This window comes from Colletotrichum gloeosporioides (assembly GCF_011800055.1).
Source record: "Colletotrichum gloeosporioides strain Lc1 chromosome Unknown consensus_47, whole genome shotgun sequence".
Taxonomy (NCBI): domain Eukaryota; kingdom Fungi; phylum Ascomycota; class Sordariomycetes; order Glomerellales; family Glomerellaceae; genus Colletotrichum; species Colletotrichum gloeosporioides.
The window spans coordinates 545,984-566,454 of NW_025544692.1; the positions used below are offsets into that span (position 1 = coordinate 545,984).

A 20,471-nucleotide genomic window follows, 5' to 3' on the forward strand; every position below is an offset into this window, starting at 1 on the left:
TCTTACTGGATGGGGCTGACAGCATTTTTCAACATGCCCCTTGCAGTTCTTCAGCCATTCAGCAGCACTCGCACCGGTTGCCTGAGACAGTTCGTGCTACCCAATCTAAAAGCCATCGCTGGATGTGTTACTCTGAGCACGAGGTTGATTGATGTGCAATAGTTTTGGGATGGAAAGGGGGCCAGTGGCTTAGGACAGAACCGGTGTGTCCAATATCAGACGGTGATGTCGGCCGAAACTGGAAGTCATGGCAGGCCAGGCAACCAAACATTTGACCGTCCCAAATTTCAGCTTGGTATTATTAGTTGCATCTTGTTTCCCGTATAAAGTTGAGCTTCATCCTCTCTTTTTGTTTTGTTCAGTCCGGATCATCAAGAGAGCTTCATCGGCATTCACACAACTTAGTCATTCGCTTGATGTCGCCATCGCCAATTTTCACCGAGAGATCCACTCTGACTAGCCCCAGCAATCAAGCAACTCTTTGTACTCACTCTCTTATGCATTGAGTTACATTCTCGATCTACCCTTGAAAATCCGGGGAAAATAAGCAGTCGACGTTCCTGTCGGTCTCGTCCCGCCCCCACATCTGATCGATCACATCACACAAGACAGATATGGCATGTCCTTTTCTGCAGAGCACCCTCGCGGTGCCGCCCCGGCCGATCTCGGTCGAGCAAGAATTCTCCAACATCCGCGAACAATACCCTTCGTTGGCTTCGACAGGATGCACGCCAAAATTCTGCCAGTCGGGTCGCATGACGCATATGGACGAGGATCGTGTTGGCCGAAATCAGTCTTATGCCCAAGTCCGCGAAGATGCCCTCGACTTCCTGCAGCAGATGTACAAGGATGGGCTCTTGACGATGGAGCAACTCCACCACCGCGCACATGAAGTTCTTCAGGAGATCCAGAAGAACTCAACGGAGGGCAGATTCACATCTACTTCTGAGTGTGGACCGGAAGCACCACCCACAACGACAGATGGTCTTGTTGGTGGTCTCTGGACGCAGACATTCGAAGAGCTCGAGTTTGGGCTTCGGACGGCATGGAAGCACGCACGAAAGTGCATCATGAGGTCTGAATACAGAAACCTGAGGTACGTGTAATCCCATCTGAATTATCTGGGCTCCTAACTGACCTTTGAAGGCTGTGTGACTTGAGGCACGTCAGGACGAGCAAGAAGATGGCCGAGACTTTGATTGAGAGTCTCAAAGTTGCCTACAACTCTGGCGAAATAAACCCCACAGGTATTCTATCTCTTATTTCTGTCAACAAACTTGGCTAACTCAATTCAGTCTTCGTCTTTCCTCCGAGGGATATCAACAGCCGTGGTCCTATGATCTGGAATTCCCAACTGCTGTCATTTGCAGGGGTGAGTTCTTCTTTTCACCCTGACCCTCAATTACACCACTAACACCGTCAAGTACCAACAATCCAACGGCGAAATCCTTGGAGACCCCGCCAACGTCGAGTTGACAAACGCCATCATCGAATTGGGCTGGACACCGCCGCGATTCCGCTCACAATGGGATCTCCTACCTCTTGTCACCATGGCCGAAGGCCAAGAACCTGTCATTACCGAGCTGCCCAAGGACGCCTTCCCGCTGGTGCAGATCCGCCATCCTAAGCATCCCGGGCTCGAGACCATTGGCCTGCGTTGGGTTCCCGCGCCAGCACTGAGCCGTCTTGGCTTCAGCATTGGCGGCGTTCAGTATACCGCAGCGCCCTTCATCGGGTGGTGAGTTGGCCTTGCTTCTGCCTTGCCTCAATGACGTGCCTAACCAGCCTACAGGTTCATGGATGCCGAGATTGGCGTTCGTAATCTCGCAGATTCCTTCCGCTACAACGCACTTCCCCAGATCGCCAAGGCGATTGGCTTGGTCGACGGGGATGTTGACGACTTGCCAGACTATGAACGTCTAGCTGTCTTGGTAAGTTCTCTTCTGCAACTCTCGGGAACCATGCTTACAATATCATGCAGTCCCGCGCACAGCTCGAGCTCAACTACGCCACGTACTGGTCCTTCGCTCAGGCAGGCGTTAGGATGTCGGATTCTCTCGGCGCAGCAGAGCAGTTCACACAATTCGACGACGAGCACCTCATGAACAACGGCTTCCGCCTCCCCTCAGACCCGTACTGGCTTGCTCCTCCGCAAGGCTCCATCATTCCTCTCTGGCACCGCGGCGGCTCCCCAAACTACCAGCCAAAGCCGCTCATCTGTCGCCACGCCCAAGATCCCATCAAGGCCTGGCGCCGGGAGCGACAAACCCCTCGCACACGGCCGCATCCCGCCTCGGACACGAAGCTCAACATCTCAATCCCGGTGCCGTCGATTTCCCTCACGCGACCAGTAACGCCAGTATCTCCCTTCGGCACCGCATTCCTACCCGTGCCCCCTCCTGTCAGACCCCTGACGCCTCTGACACCGTTGTCTCCTCGAGGGCCCGGGCGCAGGATCTACATCGGATTCTGCAGCTCAGGCAACGTCGCGATCAAGCTGTGTAAGAGGCTGTGCGCGCAGCTGCAGCACGCGTGCGAGGTCAATCCCAAGCTAGGCACCGTCGTGCCACCGTGCACACTCAATGCCCTGCCCATCTCCATGATCGAGTCTGATGACGTATTGGTCATTGTCGCCAGCACGACTGGCCGAGGAGAGATCCCCCAGAATGGCAAGGCCTTTGCGGATGCACTGGCGAGGAACAATGGCTTGTCGTGTCGGTATGCCATCTTTGCGAATGGCTCGCTGGAGTACCCGGACACATACAACCAGGCAGCCATGGACCTTGAGGAGTTGCTGAGCAAGGGCGACGCTCAACGGCTCATCGGTATGCGTGAGGCCGACACCGGGGCTGAGAACCCGCCCTGGTCGATTCTGGGGCAGTTCTTCGATCAGTGCCTTGTCGCGCTGCAGAAGGCTAGCCCGGAGGACCCGGAGGAAAGTCATCTGCAGCGAGTTACCCGACCTGCCCGGCCGTTTGACACTAGGCCGTGGTTTCAAGCCAAGGTTGTGGGCCAACCCGTCACGGGGGCTGCAGTGGATGGCATGAAAAGGGTCACCCTTGACTTGGGTGATCGCGAATACCCTACCATGGGCAGTCTTTGGATCCTTCCTCCCAACTCGAAGACCAAAGTCTCTCGTGTTCTCGGAGCTCTTGGCCTGCGGTCTGAGGAGGTCTTGTCTCTTCCCGGTGAGCCTATGATCGGGGATTTCCTGCAGCGCTTTGCAGACTTGGAACAGCCTTTCAAGTCTGTGGCGTGGGCGGATGGCCTTTCCATCACGGGCCTGGAAGGCTTGACAAAGCTTCCGATCGAAGACGCTGTTCACCTGATTCCTTCAGATTGGAGGCAGACGGTGACTCTAGACGCTCTTTGCAATGCAATGCCCACAATCCAGCCGAGGGAGTACTCGATCGCCTCCGATGGGTCGCGAACCAAGCGTGAAGATGGCAACACCCTTGATCTTCTCGTGCAGCACCATACCAATGGAAGATTCTCCGACCGATACCTCAATTGTTTCGAAGCCTTCGGAGCCGTGACCTGCAAGATTCGCCCTTCGGCTCACCTGGAAGAAATTGCTCGCAACCAGGATGTGCCAACCATCATCTTCACCACCGGATCAGGGATGGCGCCAGTGAGGGGCCTCCTACAGAACCGTCTGCAGCGGTTGCAATCCTCGCCCGCGCTGAAGAGTCCTACCATCAGTCTCTTTGCGGGCTTCAAAGCCTCCGACGAGACTCTCGTATGTGAGGCGGTGCAAGAAGCCGATGAAGAGGGGCTTTTCGACGTGCTGAGACTGACTGGAAGTAACAAGGGGAAGAAGAGAGCTCAAGATGCGATGCTTGAGCCCGGTGTGCGGGAGCAGCTGAAGAAGAGTGTCGAGGACGGGGCGTTGGTGTTTGCGTGCGCGAGACCGAAAGCCGTTGATGATTTCTTGGGTAACTTGAGCGAGGTGTTGGGGCATGATGCTAGGGAAGCGCTGGGGGATCGATTCGTTGCTGATGTTTACCAGCCTGCTATTTGAGACATTGTCCTTATTTTTCCTTTTTTTTTTTTTGCATCATAGACTTTGGCAGAGACCAAGCGAGGAGTTGGAGGGTTTCTATTGTCATTTCCTAGGACGGAGAAAATCGTACAATTATTGTTTCTTTTCACTCAAAACCGTTCGTGCAACATACTGCTGCTTGACCAAGTGAACATATGCCTCTGAAAATGCGCTAGGTGATGGGCATCGTTGGTGAAGTGTCACGAAATGCAATTGTATCAATCTTAAAGTGAAATACGCCATTGTGGCAATTCATTATTGTTGTACATCATGATCATAGTAACCATACAATGCCCGATTCGCTATCCTTACATTCCAATTCCATGCAATTTTACCTGGGGTTCTCAGCCTCGGCAGAGGCCTGCGTTACGCTCCCGGGAGCAATATTGCCCTCCGCAGAGATGCTGTCTGGGACAGACTCGGGGGTGTAGTAATCCGAGCCGGGGAACTTGTTGCCGCCGACGCCTGGGGGCTTAGTGCCGACGTTGTTCCTCACGGCACCCTCGCCCTGGAGCAGGACATCGTTCTTCTGGTCTTGGGTTCCAAGCGAAGAAATCTTCTTGGCTGGTACGACGTCGTCGTCATCCTGAGCTGGGTCCCTTGCGGGCTGCTCAGGCTTGTAGGAGACGTTGTTGGTAGGGTCACCCTGGACGCTGACGGAGGCACCGGGGAATTTGCGCTCTGCGACGGAAGAGACGCCGGCATCGTCGTTGCCCATGGGGCGGGCGGCTCCGGTCTTGGATTGGTAGGTGTTGAGGTCGAGCTGGGCCTGGGCGGCAATCTCGTTAAGCTGGTCCTTGGAGGGCGCCATTGTGCTTGTTGGTGTGTGAAATGGTTTAAATGATGTAAAGGTGGTATAAGTGGTTCGGGGTGGACTGATAGGGATATCCTGCAATCTTTTTTGAGGATGTTGATGAAGTGGTTGATTTAATGATGGGAGATAAAATTAGCTTCTTTCTGCTTGGAAGGTTCAACTTATGTAGTTGCCGATGAGGCTCGCCATCTGAACTCTGCTAGTCGACGTCATCTCGATGATTGTCGCTGGTGATATCACTACCCGCCATTTTGTGGCCCTGAGGTGGGGAGGACTTATCTCATCGACACTGATCGAACGGGCCCGACGCCGCTTGGCCGCCACAGGACCCCCAAAATCCTCCGGGCGTCCATGATAAAACATACCTTTGACGTAGGAGTGATATCAGTTGTCCCTGAGAGGATGGCACCCGATCGGCCTGGCTGGTTTTCATCGGGCGGCTAGGCTCTGTGAGCGGCCGGGGCCGTGAGTGCTCCGTGTGTTCGGTCAATCGCCCGGTCGCTAGCAACTTGTTAAGCGGGTCAGCGGTCTGGACCGTCGCCGCATCTTGGATGCGCACGCGACCGGCACAGTCATCTTCAATATTTGGGAGTAATGGATCTCAGGCAATAATGTTGACGGAACAAGGTATCATTTGACTCTGAATTACAGTCCTGAGGCCCAAACAGCCGCAGCTCATGCTTTTGAAATATCCCGACACAGCGCACCGATATAATTGTGAAGATGCACGCTGTTGTGGTAGAAAAAAACATGAGCAACCAAGTCGTAATCCTGCAAGTCTCGTCTCGGGCATGAAGATACTGAAGCACAAAACCCCTCCATTTCATCATCGACAGTTTGCTCCTAATAGCTGCCGGGCTCTCTGGTTGTTTTATAAAAGCGCTGCGCTTAGCCGTCGGTGCCGCTGCTACGGAAAGTGGCGCAAAGAGCAGCGTAGTGATGCGTGAGATCGAGGACGTTCTGCGGCAGACTGGTAGCCTGAATGATGCTCCTGACCTTGACGGCGCCCTCGTCCTCGATGAGTGTTCGGATAGTATGGAGAAGCTCGGGAGAAAACTCAGAGTACCACCTATATTGCCAGGTTACGAGACGAATCACAGACGCTACGGTCTCGCGAGTGTTCTTGTTCTGCTCAAAGACCCGTAGGATGCCGGTCAAGGCCTTGGGGCTGAACCTGGATGCGAGACAAGCTCTGTACGCCTCCACGGCCTCATCCGTGTGTTGAAGTCTCTCGGCAAGAGAACCGAGAATCTCCCATTCCTCGGCCGACTTCTTGTATTGCATGGACTGGGCGCGGTACTGAGCCATCTGCGTACGCCAAATAGTGTAGACGCGCAGGTCCTCATACAACACCATGAAGAGGCTGTCTAGCCAACGCTCGCACAACCGCTTGTTGTTCAGCTTGGACAGGTGGTCATCACTTTGGGCGCCCTGTGATTTTGTTAGCAATGCCCGTTAAAAGTTTGGTTCCAGCACTTACGTTCTCGGCGTCACCCTTCAACTCGCCAGGATCTATCGCATGGCTGGGCTTCTCAACCGCTTCACCCTCCGATTGTCCATTCGTTGCCAAAGTCTCAGCAGTCGACTCGGTGTCTGCCGGCTTCGTCTCTTCTTTCTCTTCTTTTTCCTCCTTCTCGTCGTCTTCATCATCCGAGTCCGATTCGGACTGATCGCCGTTCGTTGTCGGGTCTGGGGTACCCCGAAGACCGTCGGTACTCGGGTTGCGAGGTGGCTGCGGCTCATGCTTCTCTGAACGGTACTCATCCTCCATAACGAAGACAGTGCTCCGAATCTTCAGCAGTTGATCCCAACCAATCTTCGCCGTCATCTCCGTCAAAATGCTGTAGGCCTGCTTAAAGGTGCCCTTGTACACAGCAGCGCGCAGGTTCAGGAGGCTAGCATCAACCTGCTCTGAGTACCTGGATTCGGGTTCGCTATCAATCTCATCGAGACGAGTTTCCGGCAGAGTCGGCAAATGGACGTCCTTAGGCTCAGGCATCTGTGGCGCATCCTTGTCCTGGTACGTGAACATGGGACAGGAGTTGAGAATCGTCAGGGCGTTCTCCCAATCCTCCATGGCAACATAAACCTGTGCCAATCTTGCCCAAGTGCCAAACTCGCTAGGTGCGGCAATGGTGCTGCGATCAGCGCATCCAAGAGCCAAACGAAGCCTTTCCTCCTTTTGTTCAGGAGTTGCGGCAGTCTGCGCCTTCTTCAACAGGAATTCGGCTTGGGTGTCGAGCATAACATAGTCCATTGGGGACTCCTTGAGAGCCTGGTGAAGCACGCGGACGCCCTCAACTTCCTCATTGCCCATGAACAAAACCTTGGACAACAGAGAAGAAACCTCAATGTTCTGGTCTCTCAGCTTCTCGAAGAGATTGATGCCCGAGGCATACCGGCCGGTGGTCTGGAAGTACTTGAGAAGGCCAGCCGTCAGATGGTTCGAGACATTGTTCGGCACTTGAACAACAGAGTCGGAACCCAGCTGCCAACCTGGAGTAGAATCAGTATCGTAGTTATTCAAGCGACGAGGCATGTCATACCTCGGAAGAAAAGCTGCTCAGCGGCGTTGAGGAAACGGTGTTCGGTTTCGGTATTGGTGACGGGGTTGAACCTGCGCACACCCATAATCTTTCGAATGGTTTCTCCGCTTCCGTCGTCGGCGTAGGAGTAAGCTCGGAGAACACTGCAGAGATATGTCTCTAGCCATAGGTCGTCCGTCGCCTTGCGCTTCTCGCCGCGCTCGTCCACGCAGTAGCTCTCGACAGTACCAGGTATCGTGACGTGGACGCGCATGTCCAGTCTTGAGAAGGCATTGTAGCAGCTAGCAAACAGATCAGCGTCAAGGGATTCGGGGATGGCGCATGAATTTGCCGTACCAGTAGAGACCTTCAGAGATCTTTGTCTGGGCGGCCTGGCCATGCTCGCGGTAGGTCAGGGTGTTGATGTAGGCGGCAAGACTGGCGGACGAGGAGGCATCGACACCGGTGACATGATGGTAGACTCCGAGCTGGAAGAGAGGCGGTCAGCAATGGACGAGAGCTCGGAGGGCGTTTTGAGATCGCATACCTGTTTGCCAGGGTTTCTTGTGGCCTGCTTTAGGAGATGGACAAGATCAGGGGGGCCAAGCTCGCGCAGGGAGATGAGGGACTCGGTGCGGGCATCAATTGATTCTGACAGAATCTCTTCCGTGAGCCTAGTGACAGCATCAGCATGGGAGACGAGGATGGAAGTCGCAAAGAGCGTTTGACGGACTCTGGCACGGCCGGCGCAACCATTGCGGCGGTGTTGCTGGGTGTCAAGCTTCAGCGGTAGCAGATGGGCTCGAGGCTGTCGTCGACGGGATACGGTGTTAGGAGCTCCGAGGTTCGACTTGAAGCATGCGGTCGCGGTAGAAAAGCAGCTTCCTGTGGGAATCGCGGGTCGGAACAGATGGCTGGGAGTAGAGGGATGGCCGCGAGGGGCTCGCAGTCGCAAACCGAAATGTGGTCGGTGAGATTGGCGAGGGATAGATAGATGCTTGCCTGGCCTGTCCTGGCCTGGTTTTGGCGTGGAACGGGAGCGTGGCAGAGGCGGGATGGCGAACGAGGGAGTGCGGCGTCAATTGATTGAGGTGCCTGGCTGGGTAAGGTACTGCGTAAAGGCAAGGTACAAGCAAAGCACCACCTTTGGGGCAGGTGGTGAGCTTGGACTCTCTTGTGACGGGCGGGAAACCTGCTGCTGCTGCTGCTGGCTGCCCCCTGGCCTGGCGTTTCTAACTGCAGTCGCCTGTGGGTGATTTGCTGTGCTGATGGGCTGGAACAATATTACTGGATTCGCAGCGGATAGCAGGGAACAATAGCAAGGGCCGCCATTGGATTGAAAGGCGTTGCTGAAGGGGGAGCTGGGTGGGCTGGACGTGGAGCTGCCGCAGCTGGGCCTCGTGAAACCTGGTTTGCCATGTTCCTGGATTGCCAGCTGCCAGCTTGTCCACTTCATTATGTCAGCCACGGGAACAGGAGGTCGAGCACAGACCATGCGTCCACACACTCAGCGAGTGACATGAACGGGACACATCACCGCCTGAGCCTCACTTTGCATCTTGTGGCGCACTCCATTCATGTGGCTGTGGTGGATGCACGTGTGGATGCCATCATCACCGAATCCACACCGATCGTCAATGATCACTTTTACATCGCGTTTTTGGGTATATTTGCGCAGTCATCAAATGTGTCTGTGCTGCACTGAATACAGCAAGTAGTGGTCTCAATACTTGCGCAGGCGAGGCCTCACGCATTACAATACAGCCAGCTTCCTACCTACCCTTAGTAGATGTAGCGGAAGTTCTTGTTCTCCTGGTCCGTCAAATCATCGAAGCCGTGGGTGGTGTCAATCTCAGCACCGTACTTCCTGTCCTTCTTCTTGTTGCGCCAGACCAGGTTCCAGCGAAGGAACACAATGACAGCAACCAGGACGGAGTAGCAGACGAGGTGAATTGTCAGCGCCTTGATGTAGCGGGGCGCGTCACCGTCGAAGAAGACCTGCGGGCCCGCAGCGTTACCCGCGCACCAAGCCAAGAAGTTCAGCGTAATGCAGACAGACTTCTTGGTCTGCCCTCCGACATTTCGCGTCAGCATGGACATGCCGAGACCCTGCGCAGCCCAAAAAGTGAAGACGATCCAGTAGCTGATCAGGAGACCAGCTTTGGTAGACTCGTTCTTGTTCGGCACAGTCATGATAACAATCGTACCAATGAACGATCTAGGTAGAAAGAGTCAGCTGAGTTTCTCTGCCGTGGAAAGGTGCGCAACTTACGGGATTAGGAAGACAGCCATCGTGATCAGGTTCTGGTTCCATTTCTTGGTTGCCCAGGCCGAGGTCATCAAGGTGAAGATGATGATGGCACCCAGAACCATGGCCAGAAGCTGGGTCTGGAGAAGCGAGAAGTTCAAGCCCTTGAGGATAATGTTATAGAAGGCACCGAGTCCGGATGTGGGGAGAGTCGTGCAGATCTGGATGAGCATGTAGCAGTACGTCTGGGGGTCGGTGAAAGCCTCCTTGACCTGGTAGGCACGGAACGTCTTGTTCTGCAGACCCGTCTGGTTGGAACGAACACGCTCAACCATGAGCTTCTTGTCCTCTTCCGAGAAGCACTTGGCACGCATGGGGCTGTCGGGCAGAGTCCAGAGGACGTACAGGCCCCAGAGGAAAGACGCGCTGCCATAGGTGATGAAGATTGCTTGCCACGAGCGAATGGCGGCGTTGCCCGGCGGGTTGCCATCCTGGAAGCTGGGATGCCTAATGTGGGAGAAGGCGTAGGCCAACAGACCACCGCAGATCTGCTGCATGCCGTTCATCATGTACCAGTAGGTGACAACCTGGGCCTGCTCCGAGCGCTTGTACCAGATCGAACTCATGATCAGGAAGGCGGGCTGGCAAACAGCCTCGAAAATTCCCAGCAGAGTTCGGCAGGTGATAAGAGCCGGATAGCTGAAGCATGCGGCGTGGCAGCAAAGCACAACACTCCATGCCAGAATGTTGAAGCTGAGGTATTTGGCGACAGGCACACGTTGGATCAGCCAGTTGGTCGGGTATTCAACAATCAGAACGGCAATCTTTGCGTGGATTCGTCAGTAACTGGCCGGCTCGACGTATCTCAAGAAAGGGCTACTCACGTAAATACAGGTGGTGAGCCATCCCCACTGTGAACAAGTTCGTCAGTCACTGGCACACATCGGACATATCTAGGACCTGATACTCACGTAGTAGTTTTGCTTGAGGATCGGGATGTCATCACGGATTCCCATGATGGAGCTGAAGGACATGGTTCCCTTGTCCAGCGCCTGGAGGAAGTAGGTCACCACCATGATGGGCAGGACGCGTCTGTCGATAAGCCTCTTCAGGCGCTTGTTCTCTTCCTCGGTAATGACAACAGCGCCGGTGGCATCGGCATACTCGGCGATTTCGTTGTCGATACGGTCGTAGTTGACGTGGTCGCCTTTGGCGTCAGCACCAGACAAGGTGCGCTCGACCTGAGTGGCATCTTGACCCTTCTCTTCAGACTGGCGAATGATCTCAGGGGAGGAAGGCTGAACGGCCTCCTGGCTGGCACTACCCATCTTTGCGAAGCGTCCGAAGGTCCCGCGAAGAAAGAGAGTGACTTTTCGAGGTGAGGGACGGCGGGAGGGAGTCAAGGAAGAGTCACATCGGGGGACAGGAGGAACAGGCGCGACGACTATCTTTAAAGGGCTCTCCTCTCCGCGTGGACGTCGGCCTTCTCCAGACTCCAGATTACCCCGTGTACTATGCAGTAGCCCCAGAGTTTTCCCACCCCGCGGTCATGTTGGATGCAACGTTGGCGGTGTGGAGTTGGCCGTTACCAACTCCGTACAATGTCGGCCCAAAACACCCCGAACCAGGCTCGTGATGGGCTGAGAATCGTCTTTCCTACAGCAGGCCTGAGGCAAAGATGGTGCCGTCTCTCCCATCACTCGTCGTCGATTCGGCCGCGAATTGATTCACCACGGGTGTGGCGCCAAACAAGCATCGGTGTAATGCAATGCGACATCGGTTGTTCTGCTGTTTTGGGGACCAAGCCTTCGCTCTTTGCAGGCCTCGAGATAACACCAAGACACGCCTAACACCTTGGCGGTCGAGTTCTCTGCCGCTGTTCGGGGGAGTGGTGTGCCGACGACGAGGATTATTCCGGAAAGCTGTCTTGGCGCAATTAGTTGACCGGGCGTATTTCCTGTTGGAACTTCGAAGGTTGGGGGGGAAATACTGCAGAGTAAGGTAAAATGGCCCCCAGCAACCCATCCCCAGAAGGGGTCACCACACCCTTATGCGGGGTACAGCCAATCACACTTACATTTTATCCATTTTTACCCCAATCACAGTCAGCAGGCTAACTGAATCCAGTTCGTGTCATGTTGCTACCCCACAACACCCAAATCCTTCGGATGGCTCCAGACCAAGCCCTTGGCGGAATCTCGTCAGAACTATCCGGCCATGCAGACAGATGTTCGTCCAGAATATGACCCAAACTTTCGGATGAGCGGGTATACTGCCTTGGAGAAACATCAGGCTCGCTTCCCATGGTCTTTTTGAATAGAAAACTTGACCATGGCCTCCGGACGATGATTCAGCACATTCGATGGAGTCTGGATAAGGTATGCCTGGTTCCACACACCCCACGATGGTTTTGCGGGGAGAGACCCTCCACAGCGTCCGTCCCATCCTGTCCCGTGGGGAAGAAACTCAACCGTGGGATATACGACGTTGCCATCTATGCATGAACCACAGCGATCTGCGGCCATATTCATGGGTTGACGGCTGCTGAGGGGGTGTGTTTCAACTCCATACCTGTGGTCGTGATGTTGGAGAAGCGCGGGGTATGATTTGGGGGAAGGTCGATCTGACAAGACTTGGCTTGATCACTTGGCTCGATCGTCAAGGACCACCTCCTCACGTTTGGGGAAGAAGTTGCATCCATAAGAAAAACACAAGAAATGTCTAAGCCCTATTCGAGGTTGTATCATTGGCCTCCCGCCTTGGCGCCTAGTTTCCCCTAGCTTGGGTTCAGAGCCGCAAAGTGCTTGGTTGCAGTTGGCCAACAACTGAATTTCGTCTTGAACACTACACATTTGGTTCTCGAGTGGAACTCTATTCCGAACAGTTTGTAAATTGTGAACTCGAACAGATCCTGGAGCGGCCCATGAGATGATAGCACGGCCTCTATCTCGACCCAGCGCAGGTCATTACGTTGTTCACGACTGTACATAGTACTGCCAACCACCGGCGGTGTGCTCGTGATGTCTTGCGAGAGGACACCTCTGGCCGCACGAGATCGAACCAACAATAAACACGCGTTGCTCTCATGCTATCGTTCGGATTGTCTTTTCACAATCCGTCATTGCGTTCACATTTTCCCGCCTCCCTTTTGGCGAAAGGTTTAAAATAATAACGAGCAGCTTGCATGACTGCCTAGTGGAACGTTCGTGGCCAGACTGCCCAATGCCATAGCACAAGCACAAGTAACTAAATTTAATCCAAGAACAAATCCTCACATAACTTTCGTGTGTGTTCAGCGGCCGGCTTGGACTTTCTCAAGAGACCAGCGGCTGAGATTTAAATTGTTCATAGCAACTAGAAGATGGAATGACCATAAATCTGTGGTTAAGGCCAAAATCATGCTGAGCTACTTACGTTACAATTGCTTAACTTCCATTTCACAAATAGATTCTCATACGAACTGATTACTCCAGCCTAGAGCTTCAGATGAAATAAATAAAGATTCTTACCTGATTAATACTTATTCAGCAAGACTTAATAAGCACACCCTTAAAGTCTAAAGTAAGAACACTAAATTAAGTGCATAGTGAAGTTTATAAAATGCGACCTCAGAATTCTAGGATGTTCTAGTAATGAACATGTTATAGTTAGCTATCTGACAGTAGGGTCTGCTAACAGAAGCTGGGGATTAATATGTTATAATAGTATACTGAGGTTGTGGTCTGAGTCGTAAGTTATAAGTTATAGTAGATTAGGTCTTTTAGAGACTAAGGTGATCAGTCTTAGGCTTAATAAGTAATTTGTAGTAAAGGTAAGCTAAGAGTATCTATAAGGATAAATACTAAGTTAATTACTAAAGAGCTATAGAAGTCTGACCTTAAGTGAGACTTAGGTTATACTATATATAAGTCCTAAATAGTATCCTTTATCTACTTTTAAGTGATCACCTAGGTATATAGGTGATTATAATTAGTTAGTAATACTAACTAATTACTAAGCGTTTCTTCTTATACTCTACTAATTATTCTCTTATCTTATTATTATATAACTTATACTATAGTTCTTTTATTCTAAATAAGTCTCTATTATTCCTTTTAATTCTATAGTATAAATATCCTATCCTAGCTACTTAACGCCTAAGTAAGTTAGTTAACTATTATCTATATATAATAGGTTATAATATTAGGTCCCCTCTCTAAAAGTCTTACCCTTAAGACTTAATATAAATAAGTTATTAGTCTTAAATTAGAGATCTATTAATTATACTTCTTATTTTACTTATAATACTAACACTATATTAGGTTGTATTTAGAAATTAAAATTAAGTGCTACCTCTACTCTTTATTATTATAACTATACTTTATATATTGCTAAGTTTAGTCTAGTTATTAATATACCTTATTCTTATTATTATTCTTTAGGGAAGTATTATAAGCTTCTTCTTAGTAGTGAAGTTTATAGTAAGTATACTTATTTAGAGCAATCTTATAATATAGTAGTAGATACTATTTATATTTATAAGTCTTTATTTTTGCTATATTTCCTATCTAATACTGACTTATCTTAGTTAATTACTTACTAAATAAAGCTACTTATTTAGAGGATATTAAAGTAGCTAAAGAGAAGGTATTAAGAAAGAAAGCAGCTATTTTATATACTATACAGGCTAAGTTAAATAAGTCTATAGCGTAATTAGATTATTTATATAAGCAAAAAAAGATAATATTTCAAAAAGGTTAGGAGGTTATAAAAGAGGAGCTAGTAATATCTCCTATATTAGAGGTTTAGTCTATAAGTAGTTTTAGTATTCTAAACTTAGATTTAATCCTTAACTAGAATTCTAATACTCTAAATTTCTTATTAAAAAAGTCTTAGTTATATTCTAATATTCCTAGTTAAATAGATATATTTTCCTATTATACTAGTCTAAAGCATCCTCCTAATTATACCTATACTAATAGGAGTTATATCCCTCATTTCTTAGCTTTTCTTTATTTCTATTATATTTCTTCCTATATTTATTTCTCTTTTTTATTAGCATATTTTTCATATTCCTTAAATTCTTCTAAGGTTATAAGTAAACTTAATCTATCTCTAAGATTAAGATAATTAAGCGTTCTAATATACTTATTAATCTTATCTTAATAGTTAAATAGGTTATTATCTAATTCCTATATATTATCTTTATATCTATAGTTTTTCTATTTAATAAGGTATTCCTATTTATTATCTTTATACTAGTAGTTAAATAGCTTTTCTACTTTATACTTTAGTTTATTATCTTCTATAATAATAAGGTTATTTATTTATAATCCTCATAATACTAGCTTAAGAAGTAAAATATAGAATATTAAGTAGTATTTTATAGTTTCTAAGAGTTTAAACTTATAGTTAACTAGTAAGATAACTTATAAAATTTTAAAAAGTCTAAGTTTTTTATAGTTAAGTTTATTGCTTAGTTATTTTATTTTAATATTTCGCTATATAAGGTAGGCGCTATCTCCCTCTTTTAAAGTTAGTCCTTTAATCCTTTATTTATTANTATATAAGGTAGGCGCTATCTCCCTCTTTTAAAGTTAGTCCTTTAATCCTTTATTTATTAATAAATCTTAATATTTATTATTAGATAAATTTAAATTCTTTATAAATATTATTTTAGATATCCTTAATTTATTATATTAAGGTAATAGCTTTAACTACAGCTAGGCCTATTTAAGGTTCTCTATAAGTAGTTAGTTTAAAGCTATAATTAAAGTAGAAAGGGGATTCCTTAGTACTTTCTCTAATTATACTATTATAAGCGAATTAGGTGATTAGTAAAAATATAACCTAGTTATCTTAATTATAATTAATATAGGTATAGAGGTAAGTTTTAAAGATTTAATTAATTTATTCTATTTATCTATTAGTTTATAGGTAGAATATAGTAGATATTAATTATTTAATACTAAGTTATAATATAATTAACTTCTAAAACTTAGAAGTAAAGATCTTATCTTAATCTAATATAATTTCCTTAGGTGTTCTATAGTTAGTAATAATATACTTAAGGAAGGTATATATATATTCTTTAGCGTTACTTACTTCTTTATATAGGATAAAGTAGGTATACTTTATAAGTTAGTCTATAATAATAAGAATGCTATTAAAGTATACTCCTATAAGGGGTTCTTAAAACTTTAGTAATTTAATAATAAAGTTAAGAGATATAGATTACTAAGCAGTTTATAGCATAAGTAAAAGTTATAATATACTATAAAGTTAATATTAAGTAGGTTTACTTTTTAAGTATACTTTATAATCCTTAATCACTTTTACTATATATTCTCTTATAACCTTTTCTCTATATTATTATTATAATTATTTCTAAGTCTTTATAATTCCTTAGTAACTATATATAAAATATATATAAAATTCTATAATTACTTTATTATTTAGTTTATCAGTTAAGCTAATACTAAATTATCTAGCTATTATTAGGAGTTTAGCTATTAGCACTAAATCTCTATTATCTTATTATTTAAGAATCACTTAGGTTTCTTTAGGTATTAGGATATTATAGTCTAGTTATTAGTTAAGAGCGTCTACTCTACTATTATCTAATCCCTTTTAATAGATTATTTAGAAGTTAAATTCTAAGAGGAATTCTAACTATTAGATTTATNATTTATTAAGTACTTTTAAGGTTATAAAGTATAAAAGATTTTTATAATTAGAGTATATAAATACTTTATAAATTATTCCTAAAAGTTTAGGTCTCTATTCTTTAAAAGCTTTAATAATTACTATAAGCTCTTTATTATATATCTAGTAGTTAAGTTTTAGTCTATAGAGTTTATAAGAGAAGAAGGTATATAAGTATAAATATCCTTCTAAATCTTATTATAATAGTTATACTCTAATTATATAGTTAGATATATTAGGTTCTACTTTAAACTATTTTATTAGGTCTAAGATAATTAAAATAGGTTTACTAGTAATAAGGTCCTTAATTTTCTAAAATGCTATCTATTATAGTTCTTCCTATATAAAGGGTATATCTTTATAGCTAAAGCTAGTGAGAGCTATATTAATCTTACTATAATCTTTAATAAATTTATAGTAAAAATTAATAAAACCTAGGAATCTTTAGACTTCCTTAAAGTTACTAAGTTCTAGCTATTCCTTAATAGCTTTAACTTTATTTCCTAATATATAAACCTTCTTAGAGGTAATAATAAATCTAAGATATTCTACTTTTTATATATAAAATTTACTTTTCTTAAGTTTAACTAAGAGTTTAGCTTTCTAAAAAGCTTATAAAACATAATAAATATCTTCTTTATACTTCTTAAGTATAAGTGAGAAGATAAAGATATCATCTAAGTAGATAACTATATAGATTTAATATATTTATATAATACTATATTAATTATATTCTAGAATATTATAAGTATATTAGTAAGACTAAAAAGCATAATAAGGTATTTAAAATATCTTTTTTATATCTAGAAAGCAGTCTTCTATTCTTCGCCTTATTTTATTTAGATTAAGTTATAAGCCTCTTTAAGATTAAAAGCTATAAACTAATTAGCTCTATATAGGAGTTATCTTATCTTATCTATAAGGGGTAGCAAGTAGTAATTTTTAATTATTATTTTATTAAATATATAATAATTAATATATAATTATAGTTTTCTATTCTTTTTTAGTATAAATAGGATAAAGCTTCCTATTAGTGATATTAAAAGTCTAATATAACCTTTCTTAAGGTTTTCTTTAAGGTATTTATCTAGAGCTTCTATCTCTATTAGGTTAAGTTTATAGATTTTATTAAATTATAGTTCTTTTCCTTCCTTAAGGGGGATTTTATAATTAAAACTAATATATTTAAGCAGTTTAATCTCTAATTTAGCTATAAAGAGTTTCTTATAAACTCTATATTCTTCTAAAATAGATAGAAATAGATTATTCTTTTATTTAAGATCTATTATAATTAATAGTTATAATATAGCTTTTTTTACCTTAAAGTAGTAAATATATTATCTTATTATTTTATATAGTATTAGCTTATTTAAAGCCTATTTTTAATAGAGCTACTTAGAGACTAAATTATTATAATCCTAATAGAGTTAGCTTTTACTCTAATCTATCTATAGGTTACTTATTTATAGCTAAAGTAGTCTTAACACTATATTATATATTCCTAAGTTAGTAATATTAAATTAAATTCTTTCTTTTTAATTTAGGTAGCTTATCTTAAAGAGCATAGTCTTATTATAGATAGTACCTCCTTTATATTTAAATTCTTCTCTTTCTACTATATATAACTAATATAGTTATTTTTTTCCTCCCTATAGTACTTTTAACCTATTAATAGCTTAAAAGATAATAAAGTTTACTTTAGCTTTACTATTAATTAGCATAAATATTATCTATTAATTAATAATAACTTTAAGTTTTATATTACCTTAATATCCTTATAATATTTAGTAGATAAACTTTTTTCTTATTACTTATTATAGTTCTATATTAGTAGGTAAGTTTAGTTTTTTAACTACTTTAGGTATCCTAAGTAAGTAATTTACTTCCCTTCTTATTATACCTTTATAAAGCTATTTTTATAATATCTAACCTAAAGAGGCTAAAGTCTATTCTTTATAATTCTCTAAGCATATACTTTTTCTTTATAATAAATCTAATATTTATTATATTAATATTTATCCTATTTTATCTATTTATTATAGAGGTATTCTATAGGGAATTATTAGCTAAGAGTAAATATAGTAATATTACTATTAAACTTTCTAAGTTTTTATTTAGTAAAGGTATATATAATATAAACGTTTTATAAAGGACTATTATTATATTACTTAGGTTAGAAATAGTAGTTATACTTATCTCCTATATAGATTTTATAATAGTTAAAGAAATATTATACCTAAAAGAGGTATTAATAGTTAAGGTTAGTAATTTTAAAGTAGGGGTAATCCTCAGTCCTAAGTTATAAGGTATAATATATTCTTAGCTCTATATTAAGTATACTATAAAGTTTAATAAACTATTTATTATTATATAAGTTAATTTACTTATATATAATTCACTTAAGTATATTATCCTTCTTAGATTCCTCTTTAGAGCTAATATTATCTATACTAAAGGTAAACCTATAGGTGATCTCTACCTAAGTATATTAGTATATAATATTATAAGGTTTATCTAAGTTATAAAGAGAACCTTCTCCTTCTCTAAAAGTTTAATTATTTATAAGATTAAATAGTTACTATTCTTCTAAGGGGTTATACTAATAATCTAGCTTATTATTAGATTCTTCCCTTATCTATTCTTTTAGTATTATATAGGTAGTTTAGTTTAAGAGTTTATAGCTAGTCTAACTTTAGCTATTAGTTATTTTTAAAATAGAACTAGGAATTAGTTTAAGTTACTATACTTATAGTATCTTATTAAGTTATTCTTAGGTTTTTCTATAGATCTTACTATTACTAGTATATATTATTACTAAGGTTCTTAGATATATAACTAGTATAGTTATATTATATTTAAACTATTTAAAGTTACTATCCCTTAAGTAATATCCTAATATTTCCTTATCTTTAAGGTAGATTTAATAGTTATTATTATAATATCTAGTCTAAGATTAAGATATATATAGGACTTTAGTAATAATATTAACTTATTAGGGTCATTTAGCTACTAGCTTCTAAGGGAGCTTTTTAAGCTACTTATAATCTCTAGTAATATATCCTTATTTATTATAATTATAATACTTAAGGTTCTAAGGCTTTTTATTATTAGGTTTAGTTATTATACTGAGATCTATAGGTTTACTATACTATCTATAGGTAGTACTCTAATAAGTGTTATTCTAGTTATTATAAGGTCTATTATTATTCTATTAAAGGCTAAACTTCTAATAGGGCTACTATTAGTACTTATATCTAAAGTTTAGTCTTTATCTTTTTTCGCCTTTTTCCTTATAGTATTTAAAAAGTTAATTATTAATCTTAATAGCTAAGTTAGTATACTAAAGAAAGTCTTTAAGATAGTTAATCTTAATAATCTTATCTTTAACTTTATCCTTAAGTCCTTAATAGAATATAAAGATCTTAGTTTCTTTAGTAAGGTTAAGTTAGATACTAAGTTATCTAAATATAGTAATATATTCTTTAGTTAACTTTATCTATTATAGCTATATAAGGTTTCTTTTAGCTTATTATTTCTTATTAAGGTCTTAGAAGAGAGAGTAGAGAGTATCTTTAAATCCCTTAAAGCTATTATAGATATTATAGGTCTTAGTAGAGTATTTATTTAAGGTTTTATATTTAAAGAACTCTTCTTAGATAAGTTTAAACTATTTAAAAGCTTATCCTTATAAGTAAGTAGTAGTATAGATAACTTTTTTAGTCTAATTAGTGAAATCTCTATAGTAGAAGTTCTAGTAATTCTTAACTTAGATTAAGAATAACTTAAGTTATCTAAAGGTACTATTATAGGTAATTAGGGTATTAAGCTTAAGCTTCTATTATCCTCTAGTAGGGGTTATAATAATATTAGTAGCTATATATAGGGTATAGATTTCTTCCTAGAGTTCTTTAATATTAGTATTACTATTTTATCCTCTAAATTAAATTACTTTGTTTTCTAGGTCTATAATATACTAGAAGCTATTTCTTAGTTATTATATTATTTCTTTAAAGCCTTAAAATTCTATAGTAGTATTATTATATATAGTTTAAACCTTAGTAATATTATTATCTCCTTTCTTAACTTTAGTTTAAAGGCGTTTATAGGTATCTTTCTTTAGGGTTACCTTATTATTAGAGTTTACTACTATAGAGGCTC

At 42.6% G+C, this 20,471-nt stretch overlaps 4 protein-coding genes across 4 annotated transcripts; 1 reads left to right on the top strand and 3 right to left on the bottom strand.

Moving 5' to 3' along the window:
* Positions 1 to 614: 614 nt before the first annotated feature.
* Positions 615 to 4,021, top strand: GCG54_00005880 (Nitric oxide synthase; the record flags this gene model as incomplete). The annotated part of the gene is made up of 6 exons (XM_045405895.1): positions 615 to 1,096; positions 1,147 to 1,247; positions 1,296 to 1,372; positions 1,425 to 1,738; positions 1,793 to 1,931; positions 1,982 to 4,021. The coding sequence occupies 6 exons, from the start codon at positions 615 to 617 to the stop codon at positions 4,019 to 4,021; spliced, it is 3,153 nt and encodes a 1,050-aa protein (XP_045264293.1).
* A 352-nt stretch (positions 4,022 to 4,373) lies between these two features.
* GCG54_00005881 (uncharacterized protein) lies at positions 4,374 to 4,853 on the bottom strand (the record flags this gene model as incomplete). Its single annotated transcript, XM_045405896.1, has 1 exon — positions 4,374 to 4,853. One exon carries the CDS (start codon positions 4,851 to 4,853, stop codon positions 4,374 to 4,376), a length of 480 nt encoding a protein of 159 aa, XP_045264294.1.
* An 891-nt stretch (positions 4,854 to 5,744) lies between these two features.
* GCG54_00005882 (uncharacterized protein) lies at positions 5,745 to 8,241 on the bottom strand (the record flags this gene model as incomplete). The annotated part of the gene is made up of 6 exons (XM_045405897.1): positions 5,745 to 6,287; positions 6,337 to 7,352; positions 7,403 to 7,683; positions 7,739 to 7,869; positions 7,929 to 8,150; positions 8,233 to 8,241. 6 exons carry the CDS (start codon positions 8,239 to 8,241, stop codon positions 5,745 to 5,747), a joined length of 2,202 nt encoding a protein of 733 aa, XP_045264295.1.
* Positions 8,242 to 9,163: 922 nt separating this feature from the next.
* Positions 9,164 to 10,957, bottom strand: GCG54_00005883 (putative transporter; the record flags this gene model as incomplete). Its single annotated transcript, XM_045405898.1, has 4 exons — positions 9,164 to 9,599; positions 9,654 to 10,453; positions 10,514 to 10,540; positions 10,601 to 10,957. 4 exons carry the CDS (start codon positions 10,955 to 10,957, stop codon positions 9,164 to 9,166), a joined length of 1,620 nt encoding a protein of 539 aa, XP_045264296.1.
* Between the last annotated feature and the right edge of the window lie 9,514 nt (positions 10,958 to 20,471).